Source organism: Trametes versicolor, assembly GCF_000271585.1.
Source record: "Trametes versicolor FP-101664 SS1 unplaced genomic scaffold TRAVEscaffold_1, whole genome shotgun sequence".
NCBI lineage: Eukaryota > Fungi > Basidiomycota > Agaricomycetes > Polyporales > Polyporaceae > Trametes > Trametes versicolor.
In genome coordinates this window covers 1,998,309-2,026,077 of record NW_007360321.1, presented here as the reverse complement: position 1 = coordinate 2,026,077, position 27,769 = coordinate 1,998,309, and the positions used below count along the sequence as shown (strand labels likewise).

The following is a 27,769-nucleotide window of genomic DNA, read 5'->3' as shown; positions in this document are numbered from 1 at the left end:
TGCTCCGACTTGCTCGTGCGAACTTGTATGCGTGCACTCGCGTCGCTGCAGACCACATCCTGTTGTCCCATCTCTGGTATCTTGGAATATGTACAGTACGCTATAATACCTATACACACACGCTTTACGCGAGCCGCCCAACATCGACGACCGCGACACACGGCCGCTCGCCCGCCCGCGGGCGCTGCAGGTACTGCATCTGCCTTGACCGCCACGCGGCCGGTTTGGACTCTGCACTTGGAGGTTCTGGTGCAGGTAGAGGAGGCTCGCCGACCTCGGTCTCGGCCGTCCACGAGTCGAGCGCATAGGCTCCTGGCCGAGTCGCCCATAGTTTTGCGTGTGCGGTATATGTTTCCGAGGGTTCGAGGATCTTGCGGAACGTTAGGCGGCCGGCATATGGAGGGGGGAGGAGGTCGCTGTGCGGAAGGGTCAGCGAACAGACAGGCTGCATGTGGCCAGCGTGCATACCTCGAAGGTTCACCCTCTGGGTTCTCAGCCAGTTTGAGCGTTACCCGGGCAGGGTGTGTGCGCGAGAGGTTGCGGAACGTGAACGCCACTGGAACATGGCAAGGCCTACTCGTTACAAAAGGTCAGCTACGGCACGTAACTTCACCGGCCGGTCTACGTACCCCTGTCTGAAGTCATGTTCCACGACCGCACCGTCCTGCACGAAGACAGCAACGGGGTCGTCTTCGCGATTCCACTCGCACGCCTGCACGGCCTCAAGGATCGCCGCACGCTCGCGCTGCGTCTCCGCGTACATCGAGCGTTTCACCTTCATGACTTTTGCCGCTTGCACGATCTCTCGCAGCGCCGCATGTCCCGCACCGAGCGTCGGACCCTGCAGCAGGATGTGGCCCGCGCGCTTCTGAGCGGGGAGCTCCCAGAAGAGCACGATGTCGACCGTGGACGGGTTGTATAGGGGGAAGATGGCCTGGTGCAGCCGCGCGGGAATGTCTGGGTGGGAGGCGGCAGTTGCTTGTGCGGTCATGGCCCGTCGGCCGCAGTGGATGAAGTGCTGGGTGGCAGGATTGTGCAGAGATACAATGTCTGTGTCCTGTGGAACAGTGAGTATCAAATCGAAGGCATGGAGTATCTTCTACTAACAGAAGCGATATGTGTGCAAGTCAGGTCGAGGGAAGGCGGCTCTGAAGGGTCGATTGGAGTCTCTTGCAGGACAGCCCGAATCTTGTTGGCCACGAAATCCCTCGTTTCTGATACGCCTGCTCCGGAAGTCCATGGCCGTGCACCTAATGAGAAGGTTGCTACTTGATGAGGCGGACAGAGCAGGCCGCTAGAGAAAAGGGGCCGAATATTCAGCAGGTATCCCCTCAGTGATTGTACTATTACTCACGTCGAAGACGACAACATCGGCGAACAGTCCCAGGTGGCACTCATGGCAGACAGTTGCTTGAGCTCGATGTTGCTTGATCCGGTGACATTTTCGATCTCCACAGTGACAATGTAGGTCGAGTCCGCGGACGGGCTTGGACGAGCGGAAGTGGTGACCTTCAGGATGGGCTTGACCTCGTATCTGCGCGTCACACGGGTAGAGTGAAACTCGACATCGTCGGCCTGAGCAGCTCTCAGTCAGTGTACGCGACGATGGTGCACAGGAACCGTACATACCTCGCGGAACACAAAGAGCAGGCTGAGGTCCTTCTCGCCATGATGTGCAGCATGAAGAATAAAGGGCAACTGCACTTCTTCCCCTGGTTCGAGCTGAGGCGCCGAATGAATAGCATCCAACGGCACCCGATACGGTTCCCGTGGAGCGAGGGTGTTCTTCGACCGCAATACCTCAGTCTTGGGCGGTGAGGACGATGACGCTTCTTTAAACGGGAGATCGTCAGAATGAGCATTCACCTTAACCCGGGTGCATACCTGTCGAGTCGCTGCTGCCAGCATTGAACCATAACTCATCCTCTTGATTAGTGACTACCCAAAGTTCCTTGATGGAGCGCGTTCCCGAGTTGGTTAGCCAAACATGTTGATGCTTATACTCTCCTTGGGCGAGGTTGAGGTGTCGGTCATCGACGAAATGCGCGTGCAGGCGTTGTCCCGCCTCTTCCACATCGATCCGTATCAACACATCGGGGGCGTACGACTTGTCTTGCCTCTGGGCAGGGGTATCATTGAGCCGGCGACCGCGGACAGCGAGTGATTCCACGGCCGGCAGGAGCGAGAAGAACTCGTACACAGCCTGTGTAACGACAAGTGCTGCAGGGCGCGTGCATTTTATTGCCACGGGTATCTGGAAGAATTGGCCATTAAGCGGCGAATAGTGTCCTAAGTGCGGGTATACTCACCATGCGTGTATCTTTGGCACCGAGAACGATGTCATCGACGACCTCCACTTCCACGAAGTCTGGGTTGTTGTCAGCACCCTTCGCAGACGCCTCCCGTATGGACACGGTCAACGCCGAAAGCGTGACCTCGACATCCAGAGGATTCCGCAGTGCGATATCCACCCAGAAAGTCTCTGCGGGAGACGTCAGCCTTGACCAATGAATTCCACCGGGCGTACCCACCATTTACCGCAGCCTGTCCGCTCTTCCCCAGCTTCTCCTTGCCACGCGGTGTCCAGAATGCCGCCCAATCCTGTTCGAGCACCTCCCACGCGGCAGAATCGCCCTCTACTGCGTCCCCAGGAAACCTTACCCGCGTGTGTTTCGCCTGGCAAAAAGTTATAGGAAGCTGCAGTCCCAGAGTCTTCCATGCGTCGCCTTCTGTGGTTTTGAAGTGCTGCGTGCTGCGGGTGAATTGACTGCCTGCAGCATGAAATGTGCATAACTCACCCGGAACGCTACTCGGAAGTCCTCGAGATAGACCTTGTCTCTACTAGGCTGCGGGAGAAGCGGGGACCCTGCTCCGTTGGCGCCATGCGTTGGGTATAGCTGCGACCCTTGAGGTGTGAACGGCTTCAGGAGTCCCAAGAAGTATTTGATGGCACTGGCGGTGTCTCCGGTAGTGTATAGCAGCCTTCCTGGTGGAAACGAGGTGGTTTAGAGGGGGGGCGCGGAAATGCAACGCGACAATGCTGACCTAGCTCGTGTTCGATGGCGGGGAGCACAGCCGTGAAACCCTCCCACTGGGTGGGACTGCGGTCCTCGCTTTCCCAGAACGCCGGCGATAACTCTTTCGGAGGTCGATCTCGGTATAAACTCTGGGCTTTGCGGAAGAAGAACATCGCAAGCGGTTTCTGCGGCACACGAAGTCGAGCATTAGCATCGAACAGACTACCGCAGCAAACGGTCGCGTACAATCCCGGTCTTCTCGAGCTTCTCCGCCGCGATAAGGTACCAGAACGCAGCTTTCCGCCGCAAGCCCTTGAGCTCGCTGAGGAACGCAGCGTGGGCGAAGAGGATCGCAGTCGGAGGCTCTTCTGCCTTCAAATACCCGTCAGCGTTCCTACAATTACTTCTAGAACGAGAGAACAGGCATACGCTGTAAGCAGCCCTGACAAGCCATCGCTCGCCCTCTAGGGTGGAATTCAGGAACTCCTGGCGGTCAATACCCGTCTCCCATCGTACAGCATATGCGAGCGCCCGGTATTGCGCATGAGCGGGGGCTTCGAAGCCTGAACCTACCCGGGGTTGTGGACCTCTGAGCGTTGTAAGCGAGTGTTCGGCATGTAGGGACAGCGCGGGGGATGGAGCAGAGAGTAATGGCAGAATGTCCTAACGATCGACCTTGAGCTTCGGTATAGCTGCAGATAAATGCACGGGAGACATACGGAACCACCTCTACCCTCTTTCCTCAGCGTCTCCCACACAGAGATGGCCAACTTGTAGTCTCCTAGGATAGTCGCAAATTCAGCAAGCCGTCGCTGCTGGTTAACGTTACCTCCGCCCATCGTTGATATCGACGTGACGGAAGTGATGGAGCTGACGGAGCTATTTGGGCCGTGGGTGAATCTGTTGGACACAGAGGAGACCGACGGGCTAGAGCCGTGTGTAGGTGTCGCCGGTGAAGACGCAGCAGAAGAAGCCCCAAACAGCCGGCGTGTTGACGAGAACAGACGGGACGGTAGGCGTCGTGACGAGGAATACTGCAAAACATTTCAGCAAGAGAACGTGGATCCTGGTATAGACGACCTCACGTTCTCGTTCCACTCTACTACACATTTCTCCATCCAGGGTATAAGGCTCATAGTCACAAACTCGCGCACGAAGCGACCGAGCTGCTGAATGTCATCTTGCGTCAAGCGCAGGGTGCTTCCTGTATAAACAGTTGGCGACGGTGGAGGGTTGTCTGACAGCTTTTCGGGCACTTTGTTGGTCAGAGGAGAAGGTCGGGGCAGCTGGGGCATAGGCGATGCTGGGGGAGGGGGAGGTGTGGGTGCGGTACTATTAGGGCGAGATGGTTGTGGGGTACGGGGAGGTGAGTGTAGCGGGATAATCGTGGGGAGTCGTGGCGGTAGGGCGGGTACGGGTACGGGGGCAGGCAAAGGATCTGTGGGGAGATGGAGAGGGAGTAGGAAACTGTGTAGGCCGTATTGTTTCTTGACGGCATTAAACAACGCCTCAGCTCTGTAGAGCGAGGGAAGCAAAATCAGCCTGGTGCGGAACACGCTGGAAGAAGAACATACATAGGGTCCGCAAGAGGGGAGTTGGAAGGGTGGATGATGAGGAAATAGCGCATGGAGGTGAGGTCTACCCATGGGGGAAAGTCGAATGCGCGCGAGGCGAGTTCCTGGAGGGCCTGTAGTGGGTTCGCCGCGGTAGTAGTCACGGTCAGTATCACTGTGTAAGCATAGGGTTACTGTCAGTGGCCGACTTTCTGACGCGTTATTTCCAACAGAACGTACGCGACACAGGATGATTCCACCCCTCAGCGCTGCTCGGGACATGGTCCCCTTCCACGCATCTCTTCACCTCCTCCCACCATGGTGTCCGGTCTCTCCACATCTTGCCGCCATCTTGACCCGTGGGTGACTCGAGCATATCCACCCACTTTTGACACCGTTGGGAGATGCGCGAGCCCATCCAATCCATCATCCTCCCGGCGCGCTGCTCTTCATCCTCGTGGACGGCGTCTTCTATCTCTACGACGTCCGAGAAGCGCAAAGCAAAGGACGCATGCGGAACCGACGTTAATGACGTGGTTCTGGTGGTGACTATACACAATAGTTAGCCCGCGCGTGCGAGGCACTTCGTAAACCGAGTATGGGTACGTACTCTGCGGGAGCGGGGAGAAACACTGCAGGATGTCCGGTAGCGGTGGCAGACTAGCCCTCTCCAGGACGTCTTGGACATCAGGGGATGCCAAGATGCATACGTGGGGACTGAGAGAACTGGGTAGGGTTGGCGGCGCCATATTCTAGCCTCTCGGGTAGAGGGGGCCTCGGAAGAGATACTTCGGATTCCGGAAGGAAACTGGTCTTGTGTCTATGCTCAGCGGTCAGACTTGCTGCAAGCGATAGAGGTCATGCGTCTAGACGAGGCAGAGGCTAGCAGAACTTGAGGGTCCGAGAGTCATGAAAGGCGGGTAAGCAGCTAGGGCGCGGGAGCCTGAGCGCGCGAGATTGTCGTGGAATTGGACGGCGCGCGCTGCGCGGCTTCGCGTCATTCTCCTCCGCTCTTCGAACAGCTCTGCGCGTTGCCGGCAAGGTCGCCGCATTTTCTCATTGCGACCTCAATCGTAACACATCACACTCCTCATGCTTGGAAATTTGCAAGGGTATTATTGTCTAAGCTACATTCTCCGTGAATTGGTACTCCGTGAATTGGTACATGCACTGTACATGGAAGTCACACTGGCCGACGATAACGGTACAACGCAAGAACGACAAGGGACAAGCGATCGCAGGTGTCCTCCATGGTGAGTAAAAGATTCCGTCTCAGAAACCTCCGCCTCCGAAACCTCCGTCAAATCCTCCGCCTCCGCCATCGAATCCGCCACCTCCAAACCCTCCATCGCCAAAGCCGCCGCCACCAAACCCACCTCCAAACCCTCCGGGTCCATCGAGGATATCACCTAACAGCAGTCCGCCTGCAGCACCAGCCAACAGCGGCATACCGAGGCCTCCGCCGAAGCCTGACCTGCGGCCATAGCCCGACCCGCCAAAGCCAGATCCGCCAAAGCCAGACCTGCCGTACCCCATCCCGCCCAATCCGCCGTATCCCCCGCCGAAGCCACCTCCCCTCCTGCTCCAAGGGTCCCCCAGGGGCGCTGCATACATGGGCCGACTGTAGGTCACCCGCTGGCCGTATCCGCTTGGTCCACCAATGGGCGAAGACACGCGCTGCTGAGCGCGCTGTTGCTGAAGGCGGCGACGCTGCTCGGCCACCCGCTTCGCGTACTAAATTTTGTTCTGTCAGCGACACCTGCAATAACAATGAACGGTACTCGTACCTCCTCCTCTTCTCTCATCTCCTGCCGCCGCTTCGCTTCGCGCTCTTCCTTGGTGCCAATGGCCTTGTCCTTCAGCTTGCCAAAGAAGCCCCTGTCGTGGCTTCCCACCACGGGCGTTCCTGGCTGCGAGCGCGTATCCCTTCGATCGACTTGGGGCACGTTCAGGTGTGATCCAGAAGTATTGGCATTGACATGTCCGGAGTACGAATGGCGCCTGGGCGTGTATGGAGGCGGGGCTTCGCTCGGCGTCCCACCGTCACGTTCGCGGGCGAGACGATCCCTGATGTCCGGATGCTCGCGGAGAAACTGCTCGTCTTCGTACGGGTGCACCCAGATAGACCGGGGTGGCTTCGCTTTGGTATGGACCTATTGAGCGGGGCAGAACAGTTAATGAAGCGCGCTTCGGATGGAGTTACGATGCTTCGTACCCAGAACGGGTGCTTCGTGGTGGGGTCGTACTCGCGGATCCAACCGTCGGGCAAAGGGTCGTTTTCGTAGCTCATGATGGTCGTAGATAGATGGTGGTGGTAGAAGGCAAAGAGAGTTGGCTGAATATAGTTATGGCCGACGGCTGTGGGAGGACTATAAGGCACGGCGACACCACCGCCACAGCTGTGGCCCGAGACGCTGACGTCATGACAGCCTACGATCGGGATCTCCGCACGCGCATATGATTAATCGCAGCAGCGCGCGGCTGCGCTTCGGATGCAGAGTACAACTGTATTGAGTACGCCGATACTTCGTGAAGATACTGTACATGTTGTATGATGGAAAAGAAATTGGCTAGTAATATCATTATAGTTCGCACGAAGAACGAAACAGTCCCAATAACTTATACGTACGATGAGAGCGAAGCAGATAATGTGGAGGGGAATTACACGGGCGGCATGGGGTGTTTAGCCAGGAGGATACGATCCTCGTCGACGCGGGAACAAGCAGCGTCATGCGCGCGCGACGATCCGGGGGTGGCTTCGGGGCATACAGACGACCTGCACGATATGCCCACGATGTTCGCAGCGGGCACTACGAAGAAGGCAAGTCAGCAACTCCGTGACGCGCGACAGACGTAAAGCGCGACGTACCTGATGTATTCAGTACATCTTCGCGCGGCGGTCCCTGTGCGCCTCGACTCGACGCGTCGCCGCGTCGGGCACGAAGGCTTCCTTCCCCTCCTGCTTGCCCTGGCCACGCCCGCGGCCGCGGTTGCGGCGACGTCGCCTCGACCGCTGCGACGCCGTCTTCTCTGAGCTCTGCTGCGGCGTGACGCTCGACGACGGCGATGGTTGTGCGGCTGCTTCCGCCGGCCGGCTCTTCTCCCATTCCGCGGCCTCTTCAGGCGTGAAGCCCCAGCCTGCGTCCGGCGCTGGGTCCTCGGGCCACCACGTCGCGAACACCGCGAGGGACTCCGCAGTGTGCGAGTGAATCCACTGGTCTCCGTCCCAGCCCGTCAGATCGTACCCGTCGGTATAGCCCTCATACCAGTGCCCAGGTTCGCCGTCGAAGCCCTCGACGGGCCACTCCTCCTCCTCGCCCTCCTCCGCGCCCCAGACCTCGTACTTCTCCTGCCAGTTCTCCTCCTGGTACTGCTTGTCGTACCGCGCGATGAAGACGTCCATGTGCATGGGCGTCTCGTCGCGCGCCGCGGTCGCGATCCCGTCCATCCAGAAGTTGACGTACGCTTTTACGCGTTCCGACAGGTAATCGTTCTCCCATGCCGACTCGCCCTTGGGGACGTGCGGTGTGGTCCAGTCACATTCGGGCTGGTAGTTGGGGTCCCATAGTGCCGCTTCCGCGAGCTTCGTTTTGTGTTTTGCGTTCTCGCGCTCGTGGCGGATGGCGGCGGCGATGGTCATGGGCTGGCCTTGGGCGTGGTCGGGCGGCGTGCAGACCTTGCAGTAGACCTGCCAGCTGCGGCCCTTGACCGGGATGAAGTCTAACATGGACGAACATATGTGAGCCACTTGAGCCACACGGTCTGCAGCGGTTGAGATGTGGGGAGCAAGCACTCACTCTCGGGGTATTTGAAGTCTGCGGATGTTGCGGCGTCGCACTTGCCCATTGTCGGTGAGTTGAAGAAGGATGGCGGTGGGTGGTGGTAAGGCGATGGTGATAAGGCGGACGCAGAGCCGTATGTGGTGGAAAGAGGCAAAGAGTGGGGAGTGGCGGGCCTTGGGCAAGGCTTATATCCCTGCCCTGGTCGGAGTCTGCAAAGACCTTCCATTGTCCTACCCCCTTCACTAAGCGCCGTTTAGCCATAATCACGGATATGGCAGATCCAGCCAGAGATCTCTTTGAAGCCATGCACGCATGATCCGCACGCCCGGAATGGCCCCGAACTGATGATCTAGACGCTAGAAGCACTCACCGCTGCCCCGCGCGAGCAGGACTACAAGGGTCGCAGCCGGAGCGCTGCTGCACCCCGCCGCCGCAGGAAGACGTTCGCAGCACACTCGGGGCTACGGCGGTCGAAGCCGGAGCGTGTGTGGAGAATACAACTTTAGTTCAGCGTCCGTGAAGAGTATACTTACAAGCCCAATGAAGAAGACTACGCTGAGAGAAGTCCGCTGTAACCCATGAAGGAAAAGCTATCCGAGTCTATTACGAGGGCCCCGGCAGAGGGTCCACCCACGTTCCGTTGGGATAGAGCGTGGCAGCCATGGTAAAGTCGCCGGTTGACCCCGAGCTCGTAAACTGCGGCAGGGGAAAGGTGCGTCAGCGGCGGGCTCGTTAGCAGATGGGAAGGCACTCACTGCGAGCCGGAAGAAGTGTAGGAGGCTCGGGTCAAGTGCAGAGAGGGTGTAGTTTAGGGCCGTGCCGGCGTACCGTTCGACGTCGTCGACCAAGAGGGCAAAACCGTCCCACCCCTCGCCATCTGGAAGGGCGTTCCAGAAGATAGTCTGGTTGAGGAACGGTGTCGAAGCGTTGAAGTTGGTCGAGTTCGTGGCGAAAGACGGCAAGTCCGAGCCAAGCGGGGCATCGCGCCGCAGCTACCGGTGCGCGAGCGAAGGTCAGCTACCGCAGTCAGCGCCAGTGGCCCGGAGCACTCACATCAGCGGGAGTCTGCAGAATAGAGTCGAAGCCGAAGGCGGCAACTCCGTTGAGGAACATTCCCAGCAGGAAGCCTTGGTATATTGCGGAGAGTCGGGTCGGGAACCCGGTTCCAGGCATGAGAACCATCGCGAGGATATAGTGGTGCAACCTAAACTCCAGCCCTGGCAGCTGTGAGAGGACGAGAACGACGAGGCCGCCCGCGATATACCACCCGAGGTACCACGGGAGCCATCCTGTCTTCCTGATCACCCTCACCTGGTTGATCGCGATGACCAGAATTATGACAACGATGATTATGAGTGCGGTCAACGCTCCCGGTCGTGACGAGATATCGGACGCGGTGAGGCGGTCTATGGGAATCTTGTCCGTGGTCAGGTTGGTGAGGACTCCGGCCCAGTACGGCGCAAGATACCAGACGGAAGCTTCGATAGGGGTCCTCCGGAACGCAGGGAGCGTGTGCTGAAACGCGAGCCGCCAGAACGCATACGCGACGAAGAGTGTGGGGAGGAATTGCTCGAAAGCAACGTCGAGAGGTGGGGGGCTCGCCTGTGGTTGCGAAAAGAGAGTGACATGCCAAAATCCGATGCACACCAGGCACCAGTACAAGACGATAGGCTTTGGTCGGAGGACGAGGAATAGGAGAGCAGTGATGAGGATATTGAATGCCAGTGCTTCGTTGCGTAGGTCGGAGCAGCTATGCAGGGATGTTGTTGGGTTGAACCGGAATGAGAGGGGGAATACAGTGGGGAAGCCGATTGATGTGAGACCGTGTCCGGTGAACGGGAGGTAATTCGAGAAGTTGCCGGTGAGTTCTAGCGTAGCACAACCACCCCGGGAGTTGCTGATGAGACCTCTTTGTGGATCATCAGTCGCGGGATCGCTAAGCATAGAGCCATACGGGGATAACTCACGCTTGCACAGCAGCGGCACATATGAAGGAATCTCCTCGGTATGTCCCATCCTCATCGCCACCGCCCACGATGAGAGGTACGAAATCGACTTGCTCATCGCCGACCGTCCTGGGGTTCTGCAGCACGACAGAGCTGCATTGTGCCGGACATCGGAAATCGAACGTCGCGTTGTCGAATGGTGCGCAAAACTGGCCATCCAAACCGCACCCGTCGTTTGCTGACCAGTACGTCGCTGTGCACCCGATGAACGAATCCGCCGGGGTGAGGAAGGACTGCGCGCGCGCGAAGAACGCGAAGCCAATGATGTATCCTGCGGCAAGCAGTGCGAAGAGCCATGGATTCGTGAGCGCGCGGGTCAAACGGATCCATGCGGGTTCGAGAGCAACGCTGTAGGCTCTCCGCCCTGCGTGCAGCGTCAAGCTGAGGAATGGGGTGGGGGCTGCGCGTACAATGGTAAGGTTCCGTCGCGCAGAGCTCCGTCATGCAAAGTTGACGTACCTGGCAGGTCTACTTTGGGCCTCGGACCTCGGAAGTAGAGCCATATACGGCGCACGCGCGGATGGTCGAGCAAGAAGGCCCTCTGCAGCCGACGTCCGAGCGGTCTGGGTGCTGTCGCGGACGGGAGAACATCTGCTTCTTGCAGCTCGAAACTGTGCTGGGGCGTGAACTTTGGAGGCAGGTCCGAATCGTTGCGGGGCACTTCCTCGCCGACCTGGGTCAAGCGAGAAGACGAGCTGGATCCGGAGGTCGATGTGGAGGCCATTCCGGGAGGTGCGTACGACGCCTGGTCTGTGCGCGGCGGGTAGAGGGGTGCTTGCGAGCTTAGGTGTGCATGGGCGGAAGAGAAGTTGCCATGAGCGGTGTGCGCGGGCAGGCGCGGGCGGCGGATGCGCCTGCGCAGCTGCCATTCTCGCGCTGCTATTCTCGGCATGGGACGCTCGCCGGGCGAACGCCGTCCACCGGCGCCAGCTTCAGTCCCTTGTACATTGACGGTCATCTTTCCATCCAGCTCGTTTCTACTAGTGACACCAATATACTGCCCTGCAAGACTCAGACGTTTGCCCGCAAGGTAGAGCAATATTGATCTCCGCAACTGCGCGCTGGAACTGTGGTCGTTGCCCCCGCATGACCGCGCCTCCGGAGTACCCTGCCCAACTCTTCCGCGCTCCGCAATTCACAGACTTCGGCCACTGTCATGGCTACACCTGTACGATACAGCTCCCGGCGAATTCCAGCGTAAGCATGGAAGATCCCAGGTCACTTGGCTTCCGCGGCCCCTCACTGCGAGAATTCGAAAGCATCTGGATCGGTTCTGGACCAATTATAGCGTGTTCTCAGACCGTACTCATCCAACGCCTTTCTTTAACAAGTACTGCCGCATGCAACACAGATGAATGCCCGCAAGACAGTGCATCTATCACCGCAGTAGCTCAGTACCGTCGTCGTCGCGGCGTATGGCCGAACACCTCCGCGCACAGACAAACTCTTTCCCGTTCCGAGGTGCACAGAGCTCGGCGGCCGCTATAGCTACCGACCTACAGCTGCACGACATACTGCACAGCTGCACGACATACTGCAGCTCTCGGCGAAGCGTAAGCATAGAAGGGTCAGCCGGTTCTTGCGGATCCGAATCCTGAGTGCAACAACATCCGGATCGACTCTGAAGCGTATCATACTGCACTGGTAGCGTTCGGGTATGTACACCACTGGCTCCGCGGCCTATGTTACAGGCGGACATCCATGCATGCATGGACTTGAGCGAGTTCTGTGGTGGGGCAGATCCATGTGATAGCAAGGCTCTCATGACCAGCTGGCTGCGCTGTCGCTGTGCCATATAAATACGTCAGGACAGGCTTGCAGTTACGTCCATTCCCCCAACATCTATCAACAGCTATGGCCGCCCCCGCAGATATGACCACCCGCGATATCAGCGGCAAGTTCATCATGGTGCGTGGTTGTGGTCGAGCACGATTGTGCGTGGTCATGCGAACACCGATCTGACATTCGCAACGGCTGTAGAACAAGTCGCTCAGCGACGACACCGACGAGATCCTTCGTCTCCAAGGCGTCGGGTGGTTCAAGAGGAAGGCTATCGCAATGGCGACCCTGTACCTCTCCGTCAAGCACTACAAGGACGAGGCCGGCATCGAGCACATCGACATTGACCAGACCCTCACGGGAGGCATTCAGGGGACGAACGAGTATCGCATTCTGGACTGGACAGAGAGATCGCACGAAGACCACGTTTTCGGGAACGTACTCTCAAAGAGCAGGCGCGTGTCGCTCGCTGAGGTCGACCGCGAGTGGCTCAAGAAGGAGTGGTTGGACGATTCGCTGGAGAACGGCGCGATAATCTTCACCTGCGCGAAGAGCGACACGGAGAAGAGCGGGACGGCCTGGTCTTCGGAGCAGGTGAGATATCCTGATCTTGGCGGACTGCGACTTGCTCATCTGTTTCCGTAGACTTGGGGTTTTGAGCAGATCGACGGTGAGAAGAGATACGCTCGGCGCGTCCACTTCGAAGGGCCCGGAGAGGAGATCATCGAAGTTCGCCTGGTGTACGACTATGGTGAGACTGATGGCGCTCCCCCGTTCGCCCCAGTAAGCTGACAGTTGCATATAGATGGGCCCCTTTGATATAGAGATACGCTAGACGAAGACGTGAGATGTCGTACATACCTCTTGTAACACCAGCCGCGCCGAGCGCAGACCTACCTTTTGCTTCAATCCTGCTTCGGAGGGAAGATACTGATCACCTTCCACACGGCGTCCTTACCGCGCTCCCATGCCTGCGGGCCCCTGCTCTCCTCCCCGCCAAACTCAACCATGACGCCGTCCTTCACCCACTCACACCAGATCCCGATAGACCCCGACGACGGACCCGCACCGCCACCTTTGCGGTCTGGCTCGCCCATCACCAGCACAAACACTTTGCCCGTCGTCTCTGGGGTGATGTTGATTGACTCCGCGCGTGCCTTTCCGTCCTTGTCTGGGGGAAGAGAGACGAGACTGAGGACGATTGGCGAGATCGGGTAGGTCGTGTACGGAGATTTGGTGGCTCGTGCGGCGTTATCCTTCGGCTTTGGTACATTGTAGATGTCGATGCCGTCAATTATGAGATTGTCGTCTTGCAGATCTTTCCGCGCGAGTCCTGTCTTTGGCTTGTAGCCATTGACCGGCTTGAAGAGGATGCTGAGGCCAAGGGGATAGTAATTGAAGTAGACGGCGTCTGAGTAGCTCTTGACTTCCGGTGTGATGTCCACTGGACTCGACGAGCTCGACGCTAGTGCAGATATGTGTTGCGAGAGGGCTGACGATGACGGCTTTTGGCCCAGCAGCTGCTTTAAGTCGGAAGCCATGGTCGTGGTATGAGAGCAAGAGGATTATCACGTGGGAATGACGTAGACGCGTTGAGCAGAGTGGTCCCCGCGTCTCTTGTCTTCACCCTCTAGCCGCTGGACCGCACCTCCTCCCGCCCACCTGTATGCTCGGACGCTGCTAACATGGAGCCAAAGCAGGAGACCGAGACCGAGGCCCAGGAACGCGACAAACTGCGCAAGAAGGTCGTCGAGGACACCGGCGGCATCCTCAGCTACTTCTGGCCCTTGCACCCCATACGCCTCTTCATCGACCTCACTCTCGCCGCCCTCCGTCTCGTGCAGCCGCTCGCGCCACAGCTGGTACCCCTTGCGGTATTCTCTGTATCTCTCCCTCTCATACTCTTTCTATCTATTGGCTCCGGGTACTGGGTGTGGAAGAGCGTCGCGGTCGGTTGGGAGACCGAGATATTCCTGCAATATGGGTGCGTCTGACCCTGCTCGGAGAGGCAGTTGGTAGTTCTTACTCCCTGACTAGCGACGGACCTGTGCCGTATGCTGAAGTCATGCTCCCCACTGTGGTTGCACAACAGCCGTACGACATCTCGCTACACCTGATTGTCCCCGCGAACGAAGCGAACTTCGCGCTCGGAAACTTCATGGCCTCGCTCGCGCTTGTTACTCCCAGTAATCGCACGCTTGCATACGTTCGCAAGCCCGTACGTCCCTCGCGCTTCGCCCACCCTGCCTCGCTAACCTTAGCGTCGTAGGCAATTGTACTTCCCCCATCCGCATCCCCTTGGGCGTTCTTGTACAATAGGCCCGGAACGGTCGACTTGAATATCCCCATGCTGAAGGACTTCACCGTGAGCACTGCACGTGCGCTCGCACGAGTAGAGCTTGGACGCAGAGACCTGTGGAAAACGCTCGGTGAGGGCCACGGGCGCGAGCTCTCCGTTTTCTCCGGGTATATTCGCGGCGTCGTCCTGCACCATGGCGTTCGGTGAGCCCCAGCCGTCTCACATGATGCTGATGAGAAACTGACCCCCCTGCTTCCAGTGGCATCGTGTCCCGCTTCCCGCTGGCTTCGGCGATGGTAGCATCTGCTGTGTTCTTCCTCATCATGTTTGTGGGAATGGTCGCGTGCCTCATGCCTGCGGTCGAGTGGCATTTCCCCTCGGATGTCAGCGAGCCCCCAAAGGTCGATGACAGGCCGCGCCGGCGCCGGAGGTCCCGTCGGCGAACTGAAGGCGACGACCGGACGCCGAGGTCGAAGACGGGGACCCACAGCGAAGGCAGTGGCTCTAGAGCTAGACCGTGGGTGAGGCTGAACCTTGTGTAGCACAGTAATTGGGGGACGATGCTCATTATACCTTCTAGAGGGAGCCCTCCGGGCAAGCGGTGAAGACGGAGCGGGAAGCTCAGGAGGACTGGGACTCGGCGCAAATGCCAGAGGCATCTGCGCGAACGGGCTATGGACGGACAACGCCCATCCGACGGCGTACGGGGCCGCGGCATACCGATGATGAAGATGAATGAACGGGTCCAACCAATGCTATTCTATCTTTGGGATGTACGCAGGGGCAGAATTCGATGCTTGCCATATACCTAGCCTTTAATTTTTGTAATGATACACGCAGAGTTATACCCAATCACCACTACACAGGGTGGTGGTTCTCGGAAGCTGCCACCACATAAAGTTGCAGAGTCCGGGGTGTGTCCAATCAATTCCAAGTGTGGGATATCCAAACCTATGTTACAGTCCTCCGACCCATGCGTTCTATCCGTATACCCAAGAGTGACCTCGAAAATCCTGCAAGACATCCAAAACTACGCAGCCTTCACTTCCTCAGTAGTTGACTTCTCATCGCCCTTTTCTGCTGCATCCGCTTCGTTTGCCTTCACCTCTGGCGTAGCCTCCGCTTTTGGTGTTTCTACGGGCTCTGCTTTCTCCTCCTTGGCTTCTACGGGCTCCACCTTCTCCTCCTTGGTCTCAACATTCTCAGCCTCGGTTGTCTTGACCTCGGATTTCTTGACCTCGGGTTTCTTGGCCTCCGCTTTCTTGACGACCATCTCTTTCACCACGTCTTTCATGAGTTCGACTTTCTTGACCTCGTCCTTCGTAGCCTCCTCCTTCTTGGAGTTCGACGGTGCTGGACCAAGGCCCTTAACGAGCTCATTCGCCTCGTCCTCGTTCAAGCCCAGTTCTTCGACCAGCGCGAGCAGGTCGTCCTCCGTGACATTCACCCCGACGAGCCCCGCGTCTCCGAGCTTCTCCCCGGCATCCAGCTCGCCGTCGCGGGGCTTACTAGTCCTGATCGGAGACGGGGCGGGCGAGACGTGCGACGGGTTCATCTGCGCGGGGGAGTACGCGCCCGGGATGCCGACGGGAACGGCGCGGAGCATGGGCTTGTCGCCCTCGAGCGGCTCCCACACCTCGTTGAGGCGCAGGTAAGCGTTGAGTTCGCCAAATTCTACGGCTTCTTCGCTGAGCGAGCACGGTGATCAGCGGGTTTTTGGGGGACCGAGCTGACACGGCTCACAAGTCTTGGAACGTCTGGGTGCGCAGTCAGCTTTGGGTGTAGGGCAGGTACGGTTCGTAGAAGTGGGACGTACGCCAGGGAGTTCGCCGCCTATGAGGATGCCGGGCAGCTGCTGCTTGTCTATGACGCAAAGGGTGCGGTCAGAGGCCGTCTGAGGTCGCGCGCGGAGCAGAACGGGCCATGACTAACCTGCCGGAGCCTTTCTCCTCCACAACTTCTTCGCTTCCTCATCCGAGGCGAGGTCGTAGGAGGTGAAGGGCACCTTCTTGACCTGCAAGACGCGGAGCACATATTCTGTGTGCCAAACCGGTGAGTATCGGCTGTCCTGTGAAGACACGCAACGCGTCGTACATACCTTGGCGCTGCCTGAGAGCAGGTTGAGAAGCGATGGTGGTGAGGAAGACCTGGATCGGAGGTGAAGGCATGGCGAGCAGGAGAGATGGTCACTGTGCAGCCACCGCGGACCTAGTGACGGTGGCGGGCGGGACAGACGCTGGGCGGATCAGAGCGACGCGTTATGGGCGCCTGGGGACCCCACATGATCAGCGCGTCGAATGCGGGGCACCGCGCCGTCGGCCGCTCCCCCTCCCACCTCTCCCTCTTCTCCCCGGTGTCCTTCTTGCCGGCCGCTTTATAAGACAGCGACGCGCCCCACCTCCAGCTCTCACCCGCACCGTTTCTACGACCGGCATCCCCTTGCGCGCACCCATACAGCTCTGCATTGAGACGGCATGCCCCTCGCCAAACTCCCTCGTTCCGCACGGCTCCCCGTGCGTTCGTATGCCACCACGGGCTCGCGAGCACTCGGTACACTGAGTGCGGCTGCGAAAGCAAAGGCCGAACAGATCTCCCAGGAGTGGAAAGGCACAAGCGCGACGGGAGGGAACACCAAGAACTTCGTCGGCGGCGAGTTCGTCGAGAGCAAAGCCGACAAGTGGATAGACGTCGTCGACCCCGTAAGCTCTGCTTCCGTCATGGTTCCGAGACATAGCTGACAGAGTATCAGGCTACCCAAACGCTCTTGACGAGGGTTCCGGAGACGACATCATCAGAGTTTGAGCAGGCCGTGAGCGCCGCTTCGCAGGCTTACAAGACATGGAGCCGTACCAGCGTTCTGACACGCCAAAGATTCGTCATGGAGTACAGTTTATTATACTTTCTGCAAGAAGGTATGATGCTAACATACACTTCAGCCTACAGTACCAGTTGAGGCAACACAGCGACGCCATTGCGAGTAGCATTGTACTCGAGCAGGGCAAAACCTATGCCGGTATGTCCTGGGCGTCACGCATTTATTTTGCTTGCTTCTGACGCTAGGCAAAGATGCACAGGGTGATCTGCTTCGTGGCCTACAGGTGGTGGAGACCGCTGCTGGTATCCCGTCTGCACTCCTTGGCCAGACGATCGAGGGTGCGTCTGCAAGTCATTCGCTTGTTCTCAATACTAATGCCGATGTTTAGTTTCCAAGGACATGGACACCTCGACGCGTCGGCTACCATTGGGTGTATGCGCAAGGTAAATATATAGGTTTACGTAGTGAATCTTATGCTCATTCCCCCGTATAGCGTGGCACCATTCAACTTCCCTGCGTAAGCCCCTGATTTTGTTATGCTGAAGTGCGCCCACTCACATCTTCTCAGCATGATTCCGCTTTGGACCATCCCTGTAGCACTTGCTACCGGTAATACGCTCGTACTGAAGCCGTCGGAGCGCGACCCAGGTGCTGCCATGATCATTGCGGAGCTATGTCAGAAGGCCGGTCTTCCAGAGGGCGTCCTCAACGTTGTGCACGGCACTGTCCCGACCGTGAACGCCATCTGTGACCATCCTGACATCAAGGCGATTAGCTTTGTAGGCGGTGACCGTGCTGGCAAGCATATCTACGAGCGGTAAGCAAGAATGACGGAAAGGGTTAAGGCGCGCTGACCTCACGCGTTGCACAGAGGACGAGCCACTGGAAAGCGTGTCCAGGTACGTCTAGTGGAATGTCTGTAAGGTAATTGCCGCTGACATAGTTCTCCAGGCCAACTTGGGTGCAAAGAACCATGCCGTCCTCATGCCAGATGGTCAGCCATAGTCTCAATGGTGGTGAGACCGCCCGCTGACAACACTTGCAGCTAACAAGAACCATGCTTTGAACTCGATTCTCGGTGCCGCTTTCGGCGCTGCTGGTCAGCGGTGCATGGCCATCTCTGTTGGTCAGTCCATTATCCAATAACTACGACCCTCCTCTAACCTGAATATAGCTGTCCTCGTCGGAAACGCTCAGTCATGGATCCCCGAACTCGTTGAACGGGCTCAGAAGCTGAAGGTCACTCAAGGATTCGAGAAAGGCGCTGATCTGTACGTGCAACCTGCCATTCCCAGCAAGGATATCAGTCTCATAGCGCCTATAGCGGACCTGTCATATCTCCTGCGGCCAAGCAGCGCATCACCGGTCTGATCGCCTCCGCTGAGGAAGAGGGGGGCGTCGTTGTTCTCGACGGCCGTGGCTTCCAGGTATCTGACTACCCAGACGGTAACTGGGTCGGCCCTACCGTCATCGAGGCTACCACCACCATGCGGTGTTACCGGTCTGTTTCCTACTCCGTTTCGTATGCGCGCGTGCACTGACAGGCTTTCCACCTACAGCGAGGAAATCTTCGGACCAGTGCTTATCGTGCTCAAGGCTGACACGCTCGACGACGCGCTCGCGATCATCAACGAGAACCGGTACGGGAACGGCACGGCGATCTTCACGCAGAGCGGCGCGACCGCGCGCAAGTTCGAGCGCGAGGTCGAGGTCGGCCAGGTCGGCGTCAACGTGCCCATCCCCGTCCCGCTCCCGATGTTCTCCTGGAGCGGGAACAAGGCGAGCTTCCTCGGCGACGTGCCGTTCTACGGCCGCCACGGCATCGACTTCTACACGCAGAACAAGACGACGACCGCGCTGTGGAAGGCCGAGGACGCGATCGGGAACAAGGCGTCCGTGGATATGCCGACGCACCACTGAGCGGCTGCCTGGTGGTCGAGGATACATCCACTTGGAATACACTGTACTATAGCAACATAAGGATCGTCTTCTCTATCTACATCTACTCGCGTGAGAGTCGTTTAAGTCCGGGCATCTACTCGGCCTCTTGCGTGCTCTTCCCGACAACGTCGTCCAGGAAGGCGTTGGAGAGCCTCACACACTGTTGGTACACCTCCTCGAAGCCTTTCTGTAAGCGGCGATATACGTTAGTCTCGTCAACGAAAACGAAAACGTAAAAGCCCAGTGCTTTACTTACCGCGCCGCCGTAGTACGGATCCGGGATGGGCTTGTCGTCAAGGTATGCGCCCCAGAGGCGCACCTCCGCGGTCGCGCCGCGCGGGCGCACTCGCTCCAGGTTGCGCAGGTTCGCCTCGTCCGCGGCGAGGATGTGCGTGAATCGGCTGAAGTCCTCCGACTGCACCTGCCGCGCGGCGTGCTGGATCGGGACCTTGAACTATCGAGTGGGGAGACGTGAGCGGGGCGACTCTAAGCAAGCCGCTGACGCAAAAATACCTTGCGGCATATCGCGACAGAGCTGGATAAGAAGTGGTGAGAGCAGATTCCCTGACAATTGTGTGGTGACCTACCGATCGTCTGGATCTTCGCCGATGTGGTAGTTAGAGGTGCCCGCGGAGTCGACGGTAATGTCGACGCCGCGCTCCTTTGCGACGTGCTTCAGGACGGCCTCCCCTATGGGCGAGCGGCAGATGTTCCCGAGGCAGACGACCAGGACGGAAAGATTGCCGTTCGACATCGCAGTGGTTCTTGACGGTGCTTCAAGGACAAACGTAGGCCGCGGCACAGTTGATGCCGCGCGATTTAGCACGGCGCGGCCGGTCGCGGGAACTGCTTCTAAATGGGGTATACGTAGTGTTCACCGAAAGGACTTGGCAGTGGCACCATGTTCGCGGCATTGGGCAGATAAGAGATGAGATGGAACAGCTTTCGTTTTCTTTGCATATTCTTCAACAAGCCGGCAGGGGAAACGGCGGGCGTGTCTACGGGGTATCGCTCAGCCAGGCGGTAAACTAAGAAATGGTAACGGAGAGGTATCTGTGCATGTGTGGTTATGAGAGATACTGGTATTCTGGGACATATATGGCGTTACGGTTTCGCGTCGTCGCGGGACCCTGAGTCGGACCTGGTGGTAAACTTCTACTCCAGCCTCTCGCGGGGATAATCCAAAACTCCGACTGGCGATCACAAAGGTGGATAAGGGGTTGTCCGAGCCGGGTACGCGCGTATTACATCGAATTGGGATAAGGGATAAAGAACTAGGGGCGGGTAGGATGATAGCATCGTGGACGGGGGCGGAGTGCCAGAGCGCGTATTGAAGATTGAGAGTTCGCGTGCAGGGGGACAGCGACAGCGGTGCAAAGGGGTGATCTAGGCGGGTCAATAAAGAAAGATATATACACCGCGAAGAAGTGGTATGCGACGACGACGAAGACGCCAGGGCTGTATCATCATGATCGTAGCGGCGAGGGGTGGTAACGGGTGCCTGTTCACCACTTGACCCATTCGCCATACATGTTCGGGGCCTCTCCCCGGATGTACGCCTCGAACGTCCGCTTGATGACGACGGACCAGTCGAGGTCGCGCTTGTCGTCCGCTACCAGGTCCTCTGGAAACTCGTTGCGCTCGAGCATGGACGCATCAGCTTGTGTGCGCGCCTGGCGCTCGCCATTGATGAAGCGAGGCCCGAGGTCCGGCCAATTCCTGGTCGCATCGAAGGGCTGCCACCTACGAAACAGGGTCAGCCGGTTTACATAATCATGCCGTCTGCGCAGCACGCACCAGAAGTTGTGGAAGTGATAAGAGTAAGCCCCCCTGAAGAAACCGTTGAAGCCAAGTGCGTGGGGCGCTGCGCTCCTCTCCCGTGGGGTGAAGAAAAAGTCGCCGAACCTGCAGATAGCGTCAGTCGTATTATCTCCGCATGTTCGGTGAACATACGCACTCCGTGAAGTACGGCTGGGGCGGCCGCTCGCGCTGGAAGTCCTCGGTGTTCAGCCATGCCGAGTCGAAAAGCGCGTCAGGCAACCGCAGCAGTAGCGGCTCAAGCGCGGCGTCCTTCGTATACCTTGACACGGTCATCGGATGGAAGTCCAAGCCGTTCTTGAGCGCAGTGCGGAACAGGAACGTTCCCAGAGCAGAGCCCTTGTTGAGCTTCAGCACGGCGGTGTTGTACCTTTCCAGGCGGGACCACCGGTACGCGAACGCGCCCTTCCAGCCCCAGAGTTCTTCCCAGTCCCGCAGCAGGATGGTATCCGCGTCCAGGTAGATGCCACCAAAGCGATGGCACAGGACGAACCGCGCCATGTCCGAGAGAATGACAGACAAGCGGTCGTACGAGGATGGCGACTTGGAGCCGACTCGGTTCACCTTGTCGTCCTTCTCGCCCTCAGTCTTCGTGCTTTCGGCAGTAGCAGTACCGCTGGACTCTTCCTTCGAAGTGACCGAATCGACTGGCTGAGGGATCTTCTCCACGACACCGCCAGAGTTGAACAGTGTATCCCGTAGGTCCCTCCACTCGTCCTTGAGTTCCGGAACGCCGTCGAGTTGCTCGGTGGTATTCCATAGCTTGAACTGGATGACGTCCTTGAACCGGGGATGCAGGAACGGCGACGCCCAGGGGTTCGACTTGAGCTGCTCGAACATGTCGCGCATCGCCGTGGGGTTCGGAACAGATGCCGCAGGGCCAGGGTTGATCCACAACCAGAACTTGGGCCGGCAGACGGGGTCATCATGTTCGGGGTCTATGTGAAGGCCGAGGTTCTGCGTGTACAGGAAGGACAGCAGCGCGAGATAAGGCTTGTCCGTGAACGGCCCCGTCCAGAACATGTGGAACAAGTGCGGGTTCTCTACGCATGACGCAGGGCGGTCTTGGTGCGCAATGTACTCCGGGGGCTGCGCGAAGTGGACGTGCGGCTCCCAGTCGGTGTTGCGCTTCTTGCTAAAGCCGGCGTTCGGGTCCGCCACGCCCTGGCTCTTGAGCGCGAGCGCCGGGTTGACGGGAGGCACGGTCTGCGTGCTGTTCTGCAGCTCGCCGTCCTCCACGTAGATATACTTCCATTCGTCCATCTTCCCTCTTCGGACCCGCGCACCGTTGTCCAGGCCACCTCCAAGGCGGAGAATCTCGAGACAGTCACGCACGTACTGCAGCGGCGCGTGAGACGGTGCTACAACAAGCAGCGAAGATGCCAACAATTACCTTGTTCTGTGAGAAATCACAGTGTTCCATGACCACGTCCAAGTCCGCGACGCTGCCAGATAATGGCCGTGGCGGGTACGCGACATTCGGAGGCTTCGCCTGAATGTCCACGTAGACACGCTTCGCACCAATGCCGGTGGTGTCCGTCACAGATGGTGGGCGGAACCTCGTGGGGATCGTGGACGTCTTCCTGGGCGGCAAGGCCGGGTTGAGCGGCGGGGTCAACAGACCAACGGTCTCGGGGACTACCAACGTGTCAGATAGCGAGCCCAATCAGCAAAAAGCGGCACGCACTTTTCTGCCCGCTCGGGTAGTGCCCAGCAGCTACTTCCCACTCCCATATCCGCTGGAGGTCCTCACGCCTGTAGATGAGCGTCGGGGGCTCCTGGTACGCCGGCCAGTTCCGGTCCTCCGGCACGAAGCGGTCGCGCAGCGACACCATCATGACCACGGTGAACACGACTGCGAGGAAGCCGAGCGCGAGGAGCAGACGGCCTCTTCTCCTGCCGAAGCGGGTGATGGTGCTGTGGTGCAGCCTGGGGAGGTTGGGGAGCATGAGGCGGAGGCGACGTGTGCGCACGCCGGGGATGGGGAGGGAGATGGGCACGAGCCACGAGGAGGTGTGGTAGTGCCGCTGCCACTTTTCGCGGACGGCGGAGGAGTGGGTGGGGAGGGCGTTTGCTGGACGCGCTTTTTCGGGGTAGCCGTTCCCGCGTTGCGGAAAGTATATTGACGTTGCCATCGCGGAGGACGCAGGCCCTGCGGGGGATGGCTGGCGACTAGGGGAGCTATAGGCTAGGACGCCGTGGAGGAGGGAGGGAGAGGCGGGGTGGGACGGCGGCGGGGACGACCGCGGTGGCAAGGGCAGGACACTCCGAGTCGGTCGTGAACGCGCTCGGCCAAGCCAGAGACAGCAGGCCGCACAACGTTCTCGCTTAATTCTCCCACGTGACCTCCGCGTCTCCCCAGCCGATGACACCCTGAGCGCAGCGCACCCCCGCTCTCACACCGTTCGATGCCGAGTCTCTCTATGTGTTGCAAATCGCTTGCATGCTACAAATACACTGCTCATACATCTACCGATCTTAGACTACTACTGCGCCGCGTCCGTCCCGCTGCACAGTCCCTCAGGCGCCCAGAGGCTGCTGAGCCAGGTCTGCGTGATCCGTCGGCACCGACAGCACACGCAGCGTGTTCGTGTGGCCCAATCCACCCTTCCAGCCCTGCACCGCGACGACCGTCGTGCCCTGCTTGATCAGGTTCAGCTTGAGCGCGTTGCGCAGACCGAACCGGATACGGTTGTCGACCTATAGTGTTCCGTCAATATCAAAATCACACCACATGTGCGCACTACTTACATCCGTCTGCCACTGGTGGGCCTCAATGCCGCGCGGCTCGGAGTACCAGAAGGGGTAGCATCCCCTGTGCAGGTGGATCTGGCGAGCAGTCTGCTCGTTGCGAGTAACTGACGTGGATCGACACGACGTCAGCGTCTTTTCCCACAGGTATAAACTGGACACTGACCAGTGATGATGGGTACGTCAGGGCGGTACTTCGAGATGAGGCGAGCCGTGTTGCCGCTCGTCGACAGCACGATGATAGCGCTCGCGTTCTGCTCCGCAGCAGCAGCCACCGCAGCGATCGCAACGGTTTCGGGGGTGGCCGTGGGGCGCGGGGCGACCGCACGCAGCTCGTCGTACAGAGCAGGGTAGCAAATAGCCGCCTCAGCGAGCAAGCACGTCTCCGCCATCATGAGCACTAGAACGTCAAGTTAGACGGAACGAGGTAACGTCGTGGAGGATACTTACCAGACTGGATGGGGTAAGCACCCTTGGCGGTCTCGCCGGACAGCATGACACAGTCAGCGCCGTCGATGACGGCGTTGGCAACGTCGCTGACCTCCGCACGAGTGGGACGAGGGTTGTACTACGACAAATTTTCAGCTATATTCTGTGCAGCACATAGAACCGCGCTTACCGTCATGGACTCGAGCATCTGGGTGGCGACGATCACGGGCTTGCCAGCCTTGTTGCACTTGGCAATCATCATCTTCTGCGCAAGGAAGACCTGGCTGGCGGGAATTTCGATACCGAGGTCACCACGGGCGACCATGACACCGTCGGTCTCTGCAAGGATCTCGTCGAAGTTCGCGACACCCTGTTCGTTCTCGATTTTGACGATGATTTTGATGTTCGCGCCGTCCGGGCCGAGGACGCGACGGATGTCACGCACATCATCCGCGCGGCGGATGAAAGACGCGAATATCATGTCGACGCCGTTCTTGACACCGAACTGGAGGTCGGCCTTGTCCTTCTCGGAAAGAGCGGGGAGATCGACATCGGTTTTGGGAAGGTTGACACCCTTGCGCGAGGAGAGGGTGCCATTGTTGAGAGCGCGAACGCGCACGTTCTCGCCCTCGACGCCGAGCACAAGCAGGGACAGGATACCTGCGCAGATTATGATTGGACACTATTCGATTTTAAGAGCGGAGAGCGTCTTCACCATCATCGACGTAGATGAGCTTGCCGGGCGCGGTGACCTTGTGCAAGTTTTTCTGCACGATCCTTGTGAGGAGAGAGAGAACAAACGGTGGGACCATGTACATACGTAGTCCATGTACATGATCTTGTCGTCGCAGATCTCAGAGTACTTGGGGTCGGAGGACACGATGAACTCATGGCCAGCCTTGATGGGGATCTAACAGAGCGGGTTTAAGAACACATGGTCGTGACGCATATAAGCAGTCTGCTCACATCCTTCTTGTCCCGCATCAACCCAGTACGGATCTCGGGGCCTTTCTGTGAACAGCTCTGAGCGGCTGGGAACCAAGTGCCATGCCCGAACAAGACTCACGGTGTCCAGAGCGATCGCGACGGGGCGACCGGTGGGGTCCACTGAGAAGACATGAGGAGGGATACGACTTGTGAAGTGGATCGCACGTACGGGAGACCATCTTCCTGGTGTTGTCGATAACGCTCTTGTGCCACTCGTACTCGCCATGAGAAAAGTTCATCCGAACTGGTATGGCCCATGTTTACAGTTGAGAAGAGCAAGGACAGGGCGCCGCGGAAATCACACGCACCGATGTTCACACCCGCGCGACGCAACTCCGCCAACTTCTCGACATTGTTAGTGTTGGGACCTAGTGGGTCCCGAGGTCATCAGACACAAGATCCCGCTCGGGATGGGCTTTCCGTACCGATAGTGGCGATGATGGAGGTCTGAGAGCGGAAGGTGAGTTTTCATGGACAATCACGAGTCGTCGCGATCGGCGGACAGACCTTGCGGTGGAACTTGGTTTCCTCCGTGGGCACCTGTGCCTTGGTGGGGTCGAGCGAGGCCGACCAGACGATGCGGGAGGTGATGGTGGAGGAGGACATGGTGGATGGGCGTTCAGATGGAGTTGGAGAGAAAGAAAAGACGGCGCTGGGTATTTAAGGCGGGAGCGGAGCTAAAGTGGACGGTGATGGTTCGATGACAGCCGGCCGATATGTATATCGTTGCGGTGCACGGCGCGTCGCGTCCGCGCGCAGTGGGTGCTAATTGGCGTATCGCCGCCAACCATTGGCCAAGACTCTCTTGCACATTCTTACGTCTCTACGAACGTGTACGGTCGTTCCCCATGCCCTCGCGACGATCTCTGGGCGCACATCCTGCCAACGTTGTCGCCGCCCGAATGCTGCAACGGACCGGAGAGGATCCCCATCGATCGCGGCGGATGCGGCATCCCCAAACAAGGAGCGCGGACCGTGGCGCGATGCGGCCTTCTCCAGAGAACGTATCACCAATATCCGATCGCCCAGCGGCTCAGGCCCGCGCAGGCCAATCGTAGGCCCACCCCGGCTTATCGTCTTACGCCGAGACGAGTCGCACACAGATTCCGTCGGACCCACCAGCATATGCGGACGCTCTCATAAAAATGGAGAAGAGGCTCCGACAGCACCAGCCCAGCCCAGCCAGCGGCGATTAGAGGACTGTCGCGGTCACGGTCGACGTCATTCTTCGCACGACTATATGAGCGTCTAGATGCTACTTCGGTAAGTTGCGTTCGCTTACGGTGCTCCTTCAAACCAAGTGCATTTAGTACTCACATGTATTGACAGGGCGCACCTACCTGCGACACACAGCGAACACCTATCTGTATCAACACACTAGGTATCGTTTTGTCTTTACAAAAATATACCGCCTTTGCATACGCGTGTCGTTCCAGAGTTGGGCTGACGGTACCTGGACTGACTCCTGAGCGCAGCAGATATGCAGCTGCAGGCTGCGCGACCTTCAAAGTGCATGCGCGAATCTGACGCCTTTAGGTCCACCGACGGATGCAAGTACTGGACGTACTCCGCGCAGCAGTATAACGCAGTAGTTTGGCCTCGTGCCATGTTGTCTCACAGGCCAGCGAGGACATGTGAGTGTTTTGTTACCCGCAGTCAATTGACGGTATACATATTGTACTCAGAACATCATATTGACTCCGGAAGGCCTCATCTATGTTCGCAGACAAGGGATGGCGGGCGGTTCCAGACCCACCACTATCACAATTAGAAGCACTTTCGGGCCTATGATGATCATTGCGGGACAATCTGGCCGTCAAGACGGTTGAAACCATCTCGCGGTACGTCCCTAGTTATGTAGTGACTTTGAAAATGCATGTTGACGTAATTTACGGGGGCAACGCAACCGCAGTGCGCTTACGCCGCTGATTGCTGCAAGGAGTCACACCTTCCGGTACCGCTCGGGTTTGCGACTGCAGAGCCACCCGGTCTGTGTGTCGCGGTCACGGTGTAGTTTGACCTATGTCCGTGAGCTTCGCGTTCATAGCCGATGAATACGGCGGCAAAGGATCCTCGAAAACCTGTGCGCAGTTTTCGACCGCTCCGAACGCCCGAATGGCTAATGCCATCTTAATATGAGGTGGACTAGTCTACGGATGATTCTGCGGATGCTGACGCATCCTACGCTGTCTGCGCATTCATCCACTGGTTGGTGCATGACGCGTCGCGCAGCGTCTTCGAGTCAAGGAGGTTGACGTTAGCCGCTCACATTTATAGTACGCGCCTCCCCTCAACGTGCCCTCTGCCCCTGCAGTTTCATCTCAACTTCACACCCAACCGTTTTTAATTTGCGTCGTCCCCATCTTCGAACCGTCCGCTCCCCTCCCATCCGATCGCCGCCGCTCCCTCGGTGACACTCCTCCTTCGATTGCTCTCCTGCTCCTCCGACAACAAACACGTCGATCCCACCATGCACGCCACAACGGATGTCGAGCGCCGCCAAATATTTCAGTCAGCAGAAACGAAAACTACCGACATTTCAGCTATAGCGTACGTTTTACCCCTCTGCACAAATATCCCCTGCAAACCCCG

The 27,769-nt window shown here is 58.4% G+C and overlaps 12 protein-coding genes across 12 annotated transcripts; 3 read left to right on the top strand and 9 right to left on the bottom strand.

Annotated features, from left to right (window-relative positions):
• Window positions 1-124: 124 nt before the first annotated feature.
• TRAVEDRAFT_158546 (uncharacterized protein) lies at window positions 125-5,319 on the bottom strand (the record flags this gene model as incomplete). Its single annotated transcript, XM_008034674.1, has 19 exons — window positions 125-416; window positions 469-573; window positions 630-1,057; window positions 1,108-1,294; window positions 1,355-1,575; window positions 1,630-1,832; window positions 1,885-2,254; window positions 2,310-2,482; window positions 2,532-2,745; window positions 2,799-2,986; window positions 3,046-3,202; window positions 3,264-3,389; window positions 3,447-3,680; window positions 3,737-4,051; window positions 4,103-4,254; window positions 4,351-4,532; window positions 4,592-4,745; window positions 4,811-5,119; window positions 5,181-5,319. The coding sequence occupies 19 exons, from the start codon at window positions 5,317-5,319 to the stop codon at window positions 125-127; spliced, it is 4,149 nt and encodes a 1,382-aa protein (XP_008032865.1).
• A 371-nt stretch (window positions 5,320-5,690) lies between these two features.
• On the bottom strand, window positions 5,691-6,893 carry TRAVEDRAFT_55308 (uncharacterized protein). Its single transcript, XM_008034180.1, has 3 exons — window positions 6,786-6,893; window positions 6,358-6,723; window positions 5,691-6,304 (listed from the first exon to the last, which is right to left on the bottom strand). Exons 1-3 carry the CDS (start codon window positions 6,858-6,860, stop codon window positions 5,843-5,845), a joined length of 903 nt encoding a protein of 300 aa, XP_008032371.1. The 5' UTR covers window positions 6,861-6,893; the 3' UTR covers window positions 5,691-5,842.
• A 555-nt stretch (window positions 6,894-7,448) lies between these two features.
• Window positions 7,449-8,416, bottom strand: TRAVEDRAFT_33158 (uncharacterized protein; the record flags this gene model as incomplete). Its single annotated transcript, XM_008033774.1, has 2 exons — window positions 7,449-8,290; window positions 8,368-8,416. 2 exons carry the CDS (start codon window positions 8,414-8,416, stop codon window positions 7,449-7,451), a joined length of 891 nt encoding a protein of 296 aa, XP_008031965.1.
• Window positions 8,417-8,702: 286 nt separating this feature from the next.
• TRAVEDRAFT_158542 (uncharacterized protein) lies at window positions 8,703-11,082 on the bottom strand (the record flags this gene model as incomplete). The annotated part of the gene is made up of 5 exons (XM_008034673.1): window positions 8,703-9,048; window positions 9,108-9,344; window positions 9,406-10,261; window positions 10,320-10,758; window positions 10,818-11,082. The coding sequence occupies 5 exons, from the start codon at window positions 11,080-11,082 to the stop codon at window positions 8,956-8,958; spliced, it is 1,890 nt and encodes a 629-aa protein (XP_008032864.1). The 3' UTR covers window positions 8,703-8,955.
• A 1,130-nt stretch (window positions 11,083-12,212) lies between these two features.
• On the top strand, window positions 12,213-12,929 carry TRAVEDRAFT_109956 (uncharacterized protein; the record flags this gene model as incomplete). Its single annotated transcript, XM_008034672.1, has 3 exons — window positions 12,213-12,266; window positions 12,339-12,731; window positions 12,783-12,929. 3 exons carry the CDS (start codon window positions 12,213-12,215, stop codon window positions 12,927-12,929), a joined length of 594 nt encoding a protein of 197 aa, XP_008032863.1.
• A 113-nt stretch (window positions 12,930-13,042) lies between these two features.
• Window positions 13,043-13,678, bottom strand: TRAVEDRAFT_110851 (uncharacterized protein; the record flags this gene model as incomplete). Its single annotated transcript, XM_008034671.1, has 1 exon — window positions 13,043-13,678. The coding sequence occupies one exon, from the start codon at window positions 13,676-13,678 to the stop codon at window positions 13,043-13,045; it is 636 nt and encodes a 211-aa protein (XP_008032862.1).
• A 144-nt stretch (window positions 13,679-13,822) lies between these two features.
• Window positions 13,823-14,978, top strand: TRAVEDRAFT_110726 (uncharacterized protein; the record flags this gene model as incomplete). Its single annotated transcript, XM_008034670.1, has 4 exons — window positions 13,823-14,121; window positions 14,175-14,355; window positions 14,407-14,639; window positions 14,696-14,978. The coding sequence occupies 4 exons, from the start codon at window positions 13,823-13,825 to the stop codon at window positions 14,976-14,978; spliced, it is 996 nt and encodes a 331-aa protein (XP_008032861.1).
• A 371-nt stretch (window positions 14,979-15,349) lies between these two features.
• On the bottom strand, window positions 15,350-16,604 carry TRAVEDRAFT_158537 (uncharacterized protein; the record flags this gene model as incomplete). Its single annotated transcript, XM_008034669.1, has 5 exons — window positions 15,350-16,124; window positions 16,180-16,193; window positions 16,253-16,299; window positions 16,369-16,473; window positions 16,535-16,604. 5 exons carry the CDS (start codon window positions 16,602-16,604, stop codon window positions 15,467-15,469), a joined length of 894 nt encoding a protein of 297 aa, XP_008032860.1. The 3' UTR covers window positions 15,350-15,466.
• Window positions 16,605-16,797: 193 nt separating this feature from the next.
• Window positions 16,798-19,171, top strand: TRAVEDRAFT_61985 (methylmalonate-semialdehyde dehydrogenase; the record flags this gene model as incomplete). Its single annotated transcript, XM_008034268.1, has 13 exons — window positions 16,798-17,135; window positions 17,186-17,319; window positions 17,373-17,449; window positions 17,503-17,589; window positions 17,640-17,694; window positions 17,745-17,768; window positions 17,820-18,068; window positions 18,123-18,150; window positions 18,203-18,245; window positions 18,297-18,377; window positions 18,426-18,522; window positions 18,576-18,752; window positions 18,796-19,171. Exons 1-13 carry the CDS (start codon window positions 16,911-16,913, stop codon window positions 19,169-19,171), a joined length of 1,653 nt encoding a protein of 550 aa, XP_008032459.1. The 5' UTR covers window positions 16,798-16,910.
• Window positions 19,172-19,286: 115 nt separating this feature from the next.
• On the bottom strand, window positions 19,287-19,946 carry TRAVEDRAFT_41775 (phosphotyrosine protein phosphatase; the record flags this gene model as incomplete). The annotated part of the gene is made up of 4 exons (XM_008033954.1): window positions 19,287-19,379; window positions 19,449-19,646; window positions 19,706-19,727; window positions 19,780-19,946. 4 exons carry the CDS (start codon window positions 19,944-19,946, stop codon window positions 19,287-19,289), a joined length of 480 nt encoding a protein of 159 aa, XP_008032145.1.
• A 349-nt stretch (window positions 19,947-20,295) lies between these two features.
• Window positions 20,296-23,133, bottom strand: TRAVEDRAFT_139072 (uncharacterized protein). Its single transcript, XM_008034668.1, has 5 exons — window positions 22,698-23,133; window positions 22,404-22,648; window positions 21,150-22,348; window positions 20,990-21,097; window positions 20,296-20,935 (listed from the first exon to the last, which is right to left on the bottom strand). The coding sequence occupies exons 1-5, from the start codon at window positions 22,957-22,959 to the stop codon at window positions 20,698-20,700; spliced, it is 2,052 nt and encodes a 683-aa protein (XP_008032859.1). The 5' UTR covers window positions 22,960-23,133; the 3' UTR covers window positions 20,296-20,697.
• A 397-nt stretch (window positions 23,134-23,530) lies between these two features.
• Window positions 23,531-25,783, bottom strand: TRAVEDRAFT_110904 (pyruvate kinase; the record flags this gene model as incomplete). Its single annotated transcript, XM_008034667.1, has 13 exons — window positions 23,531-23,710; window positions 23,762-23,868; window positions 23,928-24,161; window positions 24,212-24,329; window positions 24,381-24,850; window positions 24,906-24,957; window positions 25,011-25,100; window positions 25,157-25,201; window positions 25,257-25,297; window positions 25,347-25,421; window positions 25,486-25,545; window positions 25,603-25,624; window positions 25,685-25,783. The coding sequence occupies 13 exons, from the start codon at window positions 25,781-25,783 to the stop codon at window positions 23,531-23,533; spliced, it is 1,593 nt and encodes a 530-aa protein (XP_008032858.1).
• Window positions 25,784-27,769: the final 1,986 nt, after the last annotated feature.